Raw genomic sequence first — 9,210 nt, 5'->3', positions numbered from 1 at the left:
ACAGTAACATTTTAATATTATTTACAGTAATAGTTATTATTTACAGTAACATTTTAATATTATTTACAGTAACATTTTAATATTATTTACAGTAATAGTTCTTATTTACAGTAACATTTTAATAAAGCGCTGGAGCTTTTTAGAGCAACCAACTGTCAACCGTTGACTTGTTGACCTTTGTAAGAAATGATTTATTTTAAAGATGATTTGTTGGTCGTCAGAAAGTGCTAACGTTCCTCTCTTGAGTATTATTGGGCTTGAATTATACAAATTAACCTGAGAAGGTTGAGTGTTTTGGATAAAAGACGAAGTTTCCACAAATAAGAATCCATCCAGAGGACCTGACTCAGCCTTGTTAGATTTATCTGCCTGGATTATGGAGCAGCATCCAAATTAACATAATTTCTTGGTGTTTGCATCTTTGTTGTTCAGTTCAGTTTATTTCTGAAGCTCCAAGTCACAACAGAAGTCGTCTCAGGACACTGATCAGAAACATTCATATTTAATAATAATAATTGAACATCATTTATCTGAGGAGCAGACTGCTTTGAGTTTAACTCCATCACAGAACTCTCATCATCTCATGTTCTTCGAGATGTTTTCTCTCCTGAACTGATCAGATTTATTGCACATCTTTTTCTCACTTTAAACTTTATTTGACGTTTAAAGACACCAACTCGTCAGAACTTTACTCCACTTGTTACAAAGGTGGTTAAATGTTTGTTCTAGTTCTTCTTTAGCTGCTTCTCACACTTCACTTTCAGCATCTCCGTTCAGAAAGAAGACCAAAAAAAAAAAAAGTCCTGAAGGAGCTAAAAGATCCAGTTCCACTAAAGTTCTTAGGAAACTGTTCCCAGGAGGACGACGACATGAAGCGCGACGTACAGAAGGTTCAACAACCGACTAGTTGCATTTTGAAGTAAAACATTAGTTCATCTAATCCGTGCAGTTTTCATTACTTTTTAAAACGGGATGTTTTTCTGCACAACCGTCGGCTGCAGACCCGACACTTTGACCTCCTGACCTCGGAGGTGGGCGGGAGGTTAACGCAACAGTCTCAAGCCTCGTTAATTACTCCGGCATCTGGGGTCAAGGAGCTCTGCAGCAGAGCTCTGTGAAAACATGCCTGACATTTTTTCTTTAGGACTTGATGGGTTCTCTTCTGCATCGTCTGGCAAGCAAAGTTCTGAGTTTTTACTGAAGGGTGGAACGGGCCAGAGCAGAGGAACGTGTGAGAGGAGCGTCGGGTTTATTAGACGTGCAGTCCATGAGTTTATCTGAGGTCTGAAGTCCATGAGCTTGTTGAATTAATTAGCAGTAGGACATGAAGCAAGTGGAGTCCTTCACTTTCTGTTTGCTGTTGGACTGAGCAACAAGTCCTGAGCCCAGAGGGTCACGTGTGGTCCACCCCCCGTGGAGAAGCAAAGCAGACTAGCTGTGCATTAGTCCATCCTGAGATGTAATTTAATCGTTGTTTTCCAACAAGCTGCGGCTCTCGTTGAGTACAGACACAGTTTTATTGTGAAAGTTCTCCGTTCCAGAGTAAACTTCCTCTTTCTTCGCCTCTTGTCTCAGTTTCCTTTCCGTTCTCAGAAACTCTTTCATTCTGACAAAGTCTGCATTTCTCTGCGTCTGCACAAAGGTTCTGGGTGAGGTCCGGAGCTGTACAGGCAGTTTGTCCAACAAAGACTCCCTCCTTCCTGCCTGGGGGGGTGGGTGGGGGTGGGGGGTCTACCTTGGGTGGCAGCAGCCCGTGGAGAGCCAGGAAACTGCACAAAGACCCGGTGCTGTTTGGATCCATTTGTATGTGTGTCCTACTTTAGGTGCGTTGCCTTGCAGCCAGAGGTCTTTTAAAGTGTTTCCACTCAGAGGCCGCGCTCACGTCAGCCGTTTAAAACAAGTTGCACACATTAAACTCTGTGACTCACTGTCGGAGGAACAGCTGTTTGACTTTTATAAAACACAGGCGCGTAACTTAAATGTAAAAAACAAAACCAATAGGTTTGTTCAGCTCACAGAGGCATTTGAGCAACCTGCATGAATTTATTATTTTAACACTTTATTTATAAAAGGCTGAACATTTTCTGTTACAGATCTATTCATGATGCACGGCAGAGCACGGTTAAAGCCAACGACAGAAAGAACAGAATAAAATAAGATTATGACGGTTCAAACCGCCCGGCAGAACCACCACGAGCTTTTTAAAGGATGTCTCGAAACATCTGAACACGTTTTGGGAAATGCAGAGCAACAGAACTATCACACACTTATCCAGCATGCAGCTTTTCAATGAGTTGTGAACTCTCCCACTTTTATCACAACCGTTGCTGACACGTCCTGTTTGCTGATTAGCGTTGTGAAGGAGGTATTTTCCTGAAATAAGATGTTTACTGTATTTTTCACCATATAAGTCACAGTTTTTTGCATAAATTTACACGCCCTGCGACTTATACAGCAAAGTGACATATTTGTTTTTTTTCCCGTATTTATAATCCAATGTTTGTCTGAGATCTGACGATTTCATTCATTCTGACATGGAAAATATTGAACACTATCATTTCAGCCGTTAGAGGGCGCTCGACTGATATGGCAAGCCAAGTGTCTTATTAATAGGTAAAAGTGACTATTAATTAAACACTTGGCTTGCCGTGCAGAGCCACCTTCGTCTCGCTCCGTAACTCCTGGAGCAAACGTCAGATCAGCTGCGTTTCACTGCCACCCCATTGAAACGCAGCTGATCTGACCGTCAAAGTGCATTTATTAAGGAAAAGTTCGACTGAGACACAACGTTACTGTAGTGTTGAGTAAACAAATATATATTTTTTAAATGTTAATCCTGTTAAGTTCTTGTTAAAGTCCTCCCGTGCACCGTCCTGCGGCCACCAATTGGCAGCCAATCGATTTTTGGCACATTTCCGGGTGGTCAGCGGTGATGCATAATAGATGCGACTTATATGATGAAATGACTAATTTGTGTTTTTTTTCCGCGTTATTAGACATTTTTGGACTGATGCAACTTATACGGCAGCAATTACGGTAAATGCTAAACCTGAACCATTACATCTTCACCAACCCCCTTCACCCTGTAGGACGCTAAAGATGCTTCAGGCATGGAGATTTGTAGATGTTTCTTAATAAGTCTAGCACTAAAATATTCCATTTACACTCTAAATGTTCACTGGCTTGGACAAAATGAATCAAAACAGTTTAAGGACAATACGGTCTTAATTCAGATAAAGGTCTACCTCCATGGCCTTCTGGGCACCATTTTTCTTCACGCTGTGGCATTTAAAGAAGATGAAAACTAAACCCTGAATGTTTCCCTGCAGTTATCTCTGACAGACATTTCTTACATCACGGTCTTCCCTGTCATAACATCCGATCTCAAGCGCTGCCTGCTCACGTCTCCAGCTCTGACCAGACACCCCGAGTGCTTACGTTCTCTTCAGTTCTGTTCTGGATCAGGAATGTGCCACTGACCTCAGGGATGGGACTCTCCCTGCAGCTTGTCTAGTGTGTGAACCTGCTGGATAAAAATGTCCTTACATTATCTCCTTACAACAAAAGAGTCACACTCGAAGACGGGAGAAGATTAGTCGCCCTACAGACAAAGATCATTTCAGCTGCTTGCATCCATGATTTTGCTCTTTTGATTGTGATCCATACTTGCTGACCAAAGCTGTTGAAACATAAATAGATCAATAAACCAAGAGATTAATCTTCATGCTCAGTTCATCCTCCTTCACAAGAAACCAGAGCAACACCCTCATTACTGCAGGCGAGGCTCCCATCCACTGGTCCACCTCTCGCTCCATCCATCATTTGTAAACACGACTACTGGATGGTTCATTCCACCTTCTTCACATCTTCACATGGCCTCAGACCTGGAGGAGCTGTTCCCCACGTCAGCTGCAAACCGCTCTTAACACCGGCTGAAGGTCATGACCTGAAGATGTCAACAAGTTTGCATTATCTGCAAAAGGCAGAGATGAAACCTTAAACCCGACATTCTCATTTCCATGACCATGCATTGAGAACAAACAGCAAAGTTGGACATTTAACCATCCTGTGCTGCTCTCTGCAGAGTTTCCAGGTTGATAATTAACAGGATCGCCCTGAAACTCGTGCTGCTGGGTTGCCAGGTTCATCCTAAAACCCACTGAGCTGAGTTAGTGGGCAGCAAGCTTTTATATCTGTTACTATAGTAGTGGACAATAATGTGTAACCTGAGAGATACGAGTTGAGCTGAAACCTTCAGTGACCCTCATCTTCTCACTCTATACTCGGTGCCGTCCACTGGTCGGCACTGGTTTTTACAGAATCAAGAGTCAGTGAGGCGTTCAAACGATGAGTAACCTGGAATGGAAACGTGACTCCAGTTCAACCAGTCTGTGCGTTTAGAAGAATTCTGCTGTGGGATGAGTGACGCTCGACACCAGTGATTATGGATCAGGGATGTGACTTCTCGTGGTTCGACATCCAGAATCATAGTCATCACCGCAGTGAAGGGAGAGTGGCTGTTGTAAGTGTCGGCTTTGCCTCGTGTTGATGCTGCTGTGTTTGGCGAGGGCTTCAAATGAGGCCATCACTGTCACTTGGAGAACTGCAGTGAAGAAGTCCGGCTGCTTGTCTCCATTTATAAACTGTACTTACAGATACTTCAAGAAGAGACAGATCAGAGAAGTTCAGCCCCCTCAGGGTTTGCTGAAATGTCCTGGTGATGAACGTCTAGTCTGTGATAAATAAAACATGTCTCTACAGTTAGTTTCCTTTTTGTGTGCGTCTTGATCTTAACTTTAAAAATGTGTGTTTCACTAACTTTGCATGTACCTGTTTGAACAACAGGTGGCTCTCCGGGTGCTTTTTTATGAGTGATGGCAGGATGGAGCAGGAGATGGATGGATCAGAGCCTTTTCTGCAGTAATGATGGTGTTGCTCCGGTCAGTCATAGTAAGGAAGGAGCCAAGCCAAAAGGAGAATTTATTAATTTACTAATCAATTTACAGTCCAACCATTTGGTCACGAAGACTCAGAATCAGAAGAACAAAAGAGCTCCTGAAGTGATCTTCCCTCGTCCGGCTCGGCCTCAGAGGAAAGCTGAGGAGCTCCATCTTCTGAGAGGAACTTGAAGCAGAGCTGCTGCTGCTCATCAATATTAGTCTGCTACGGTGGCTCAGGTGTCCAATTAGGATTCCTCCCTCTGGAGGCGTCTGGGCACATCCCAATAGAAGGAGACCCTGGAGCAAACCTGGTGGTTTATTTATATCCCCTCTGGCCTGGAAACATCTCAGGATCCTGGGTTCCCTCCTAGACCAGTTTTCTTCATGACCCAATGTCAGACAAGCAGAAAAAAATATGACTTGATGAATGTGTGATCAACAGATTCATGCATCCTGAGATGCTTCATGAACTTTAATCCACTCTTGTCTGGGTTTAAAGTAATAAATGCGTTCAGTGTGTTTTCTTTATTTCCTGAGCATCATTTCTGGAGAAGTTAATGGTGGTGGTGATGCAGCCAGTAAGGACCAGTGGGCCATCTAGTGGCTGAGGTTGGAACATTTACCCTGATCATTGATGTTCATGAGTTCAAAACACGTCAGTCCCAGTGAGTTTTACTCAGCTGCAGATGTTTGTTTGTTGTAATAAACTTAACATGTTCAGTTTTACAGCAGACTCTCTGAGAGCACACCAACAAACTCAAGAAGTTACAGTTTATGGATCATCGCTGCAGAAAATCGTTTCTAAACACCAAAAGTCAACAGATACTTCCTTTGCTGTCAGATATATATACAAAATATTCCATAATAATTCTAATTTTGGCTTTGATATTTCCTTCACAACACATTTCCTTCCTTCTTTTCTACGTTGTTGCTTAGCGCTTTAACCAGAGGTCAAAGGTCAGCATCACAGCTGGCGCCGAGGTCATTTCTCTAACCGATGATGTTAGTCTTACAGATGTGCTCTTCCTCTCCTCAGCGGGGAGAGCGGCGCCGGTAAAACCGAGAGCACCAAGCTGATCCTGAGGTTCCTGTCCGCCATGAGCCAGCACTCTCTGGAGGTCTCCTGCAGAGACAAGACCTCCCATGTGGAGGAGGCGCTGCTGGAGAGCAGGTAATTATTCACCTCGTTCAGTCTGAACCGTGCCGGCTCGACACCGGCTGACGGCGGCGCTCCTCGTTCCCTCCGCAGCCCCATCATGGAGGCCTTTGGAAACGCCAAGACGGTCTACAACAACAACTCCAGCCGCTTTGGGAAGTTTGTCCAGCTGCACTTCAGCCAGAGGGGGAACATCCAGGGGGGCAGGATCGTCGACTGTATCTTTTTAAACCCGCCTTGATTTTAAACATCGTGCACTTCCTGGCTCTGCTTATTTGGTTAATGACATTGAAGGCCATGAAGGAAGCGTCTGCAGCCTAGAATCCTTCAGTAATGACAGGAACTTAAAAAAAATCATAGTTTGCTACTTAGTAACAGTTAAATTGTACGATGAATACTTTTAAATCCATTTTGGATGTAAAGTTTTCTCCTCGTTGGTTTAGTTAAAGCCCGTTTGATGACTCGAGGATCATTTAGTGAGTTGTTTGAACAAGCTGTTTTAATGTGCACGGGTTCCTGAGCGTTTTGGACCTTGACTGATTCTTCTCCGATCACAGACCTTCTAGAAAAAGTAAGTATGGGTCATTTAATGAAAGCTGTATTAGAGTCAAAGTTTGTTGAATGTCATAAAAACAATTTGACCTGCAGTGGATTACAGATTTATGCAAAATAAAAGTCATATTACAGCAAAATGACTGAGACGCATCGTTTAATTTGCAAATGATCTGGTCAAATTGAAGGTCCTGAAAGGTTGATGTGAAGGGGTTGAGATTTTTCTGGAGAAATGTGACGATGTGAATGTTACTGACCCGTCTCTTTTGCAGAACCGGGTTGTGCGGCAGAACCCAGGGGAGAGAAACTACCACATATTTTATGCAATATTAGCAGGAGCCAACAGCCAGCAGAGGGGTGAGCTGAAAAAACATATTTATAACGTTATTAAGGTTTTATTTATTTATACCTTTTCAAACCAAAAGTGCTTTACATCAAGTAAAATACAAAAAATAGATAAATATATGAAAATATTAAAGGAAAATGCAACCATTGAAATTATGTAAACAATATGTTGAAGCTATGAAGTCATTAATTATTCATTTTTATACAAACAAACACTAAATAAAAAATGCAACATCTTATGAAACTTTGGCTTTCACGGAACATGTATTCCTTCAAGCGATGCTAGTTTCCGTACATTAAGCATTTATTGCGTCAGGCTGCACGATGGGGAACATGAGCGCTGTGAGAAAAGCTGTTGTGATGATGCTTAATTAATTTATTAATTAAGTTTAATTGCATTAATTCTGTTTCCTCAGAGGCGTTTGGGTTGACCCACCCTGAAAACTATCACTACCTGAGACAGTCCAACTGTCCCGCAGACAAGACAATCAACGATAAAGGCACTTTTCAGGATGTTCTGGTAAATATGTCGCACGGAACTCACCCCGAGCATCCATGTATGCAACGAACGTATAAATGAAATAAAACGTTCCAACGTGCTGAAACAGCCTTGTTACTGACAGAAACCTCTGGTTGTAAATGTTTTTCTTTTATTGATAAAAACATTGATTTAGTGTCTCAATGTCGTAACTTGTCTTATTCTGTTGTCTCTCTTGAAACAAAAGGTTTTTAATCTTTGTGAGATTTTGGTCCTGGTTAAATAAAGAAAAATTAAATGTTGCATTAACTCGTTTAAAGCTGTTACAAGTAGAGCTAAATGTACTTCTTTGTTTTATGAACATATATTGTTTATCCCAGGGCCGTTACAGTTTTAGTTGCTCTCATGTGAAAGAAGATATTTCATTTTAACTTCTGTTAAATTATCTTTCCAGGATTATCACGTCCCTATCATGTGAAAAAACTTTATTCATTTTATTTAAAGGTAGTTTTTTACATTTACAACATGACATGAGTTGAGTGAAATAATATAATATAATTAACTAAATCTGTTGAGACAGAAAAGTGTCATTTGTGCTGACCGGCCCAACACTTAAGAACCGTTGGAAGCCTCAAATAATTCACTGAAGACTCATCTTCTCAGGATGGACTGTGGCTGGCGGCAGCTTCTAGTTCTGACCCGTGAGGTCCAGATTCCCTCCGTGTGACCAGGAAGCAGGTTTTTAATCTGAGCATTTCTTCTGGGCTTTTTCAGAACGCCATGCGGACGATGCAGTTCTCCGAGGAGAACATCAGCGAGGTTCTGCGCCTCCTGGCTGGGATTCTTCATGCGGGGAACATGGAGTTCATGACGGCTGGGGGGGCGCAGGTTTCCTCCAAGTCGGGTCAGACACTTTCTCCTCACTTCCCTCTGCTCTTCGTCTGTTCCTCTCTTTCTCTGTCTGTTCTGTCTGTTCCAGCTGTGGGAGATTCTCCTGCTTTAATCTGGATGTCGAGGCTGAGATTATCTGTGCTGCAGTCTGAGATTATCTGTGCTACAGTCTGAGATTATCTGTGCTGCAGTCTGAGATTATCTGTGCTGCAGTCTGAGATTATCTGTGCTACAGTCTGAGATTATCTGTGCTGCAGTCTGAGATTACATGTGCTGCAGTCTGAGATTATCTGTGCTGCAGTCTGAGATTATCTCTGCTGCAGTTTGAGATTATCTGTGCTGCAGACTGAGTTTATCTGTGCTGCAGTCTGAGATTATCTGTGCTGCATTCTGAGATTATTTGTGCTGCAGTCTGATATTATTTGTGCTGCAGTCTGATATTATCTGTGCTGCAGTCTGAGATTATCTGTGCTGCAGACTGAGATTATCTGTGCTGCAGTCTGAGAATATCTGTGCTGCTGACGTGAGTTTATCTGTGCTATAGTCTGAGATTATCTGTGCTGCAGTCTGAGATTATCTGAGCTGCAGTCTGAGATTATCTGAGCTGCAGTCTGAGATTATTTGTGCTGCAGTCTGATATTATCTGTGCTGCAGTCTGAGATTATCTGTGCTGCAGTCTGAGATTATCTGTGCCGCAGACTGAGTTTATCTGTGCTGCATTCTGATATTATTTGTGCTGCATTCTGATATTATTTGTGCTGCAGTCTGATATTATCTGTGCTGCAGTCTGAGATTATCTGAGCTGCAGTCTGAGATTATCTGTGCTGCATTCTGATATTATTTGTGCT

The 9,210-nt window shown here is 42.5% G+C and overlaps 1 protein-coding gene across 1 annotated transcript in view; it reads left to right on the top strand.

The window, feature by feature from the left end:
- The window catches only part of myo10 (myosin X), a 106,207-nt gene that overhangs the window by 66,044 nt on the left and 30,953 nt on the right, over window positions 1-9,210 (top strand). Inside the window, exons 5-10 of the mRNA XM_037682443.1 lie at window positions 5,977-6,111; window positions 6,190-6,314; window positions 6,654-6,667; window positions 6,921-7,005; window positions 7,410-7,513; window positions 8,246-8,375. Coding sequence (XP_037538371.1) covers window positions 5,977-6,111; window positions 6,190-6,314; window positions 6,654-6,667; window positions 6,921-7,005; window positions 7,410-7,513; window positions 8,246-8,375 — 593 coding nt within the window. The remainder of the gene's footprint in view (window positions 1-5,976; window positions 6,112-6,189; window positions 6,315-6,653; window positions 6,668-6,920; window positions 7,006-7,409; window positions 7,514-8,245; window positions 8,376-9,210) is intronic.

This window comes from Nematolebias whitei, chromosome 9 (assembly GCF_014905685.2).
Source record: "Nematolebias whitei isolate Nwh7 chromosome 9, NemWhi1, whole genome shotgun sequence".
NCBI lineage: Eukaryota > Metazoa > Chordata > Actinopteri > Cyprinodontiformes > Rivulidae > Nematolebias > Nematolebias whitei.
Note: the sequence above shows the minus strand (reverse complement) of the source record. Positions and strands in the feature narration are given on the sequence as shown.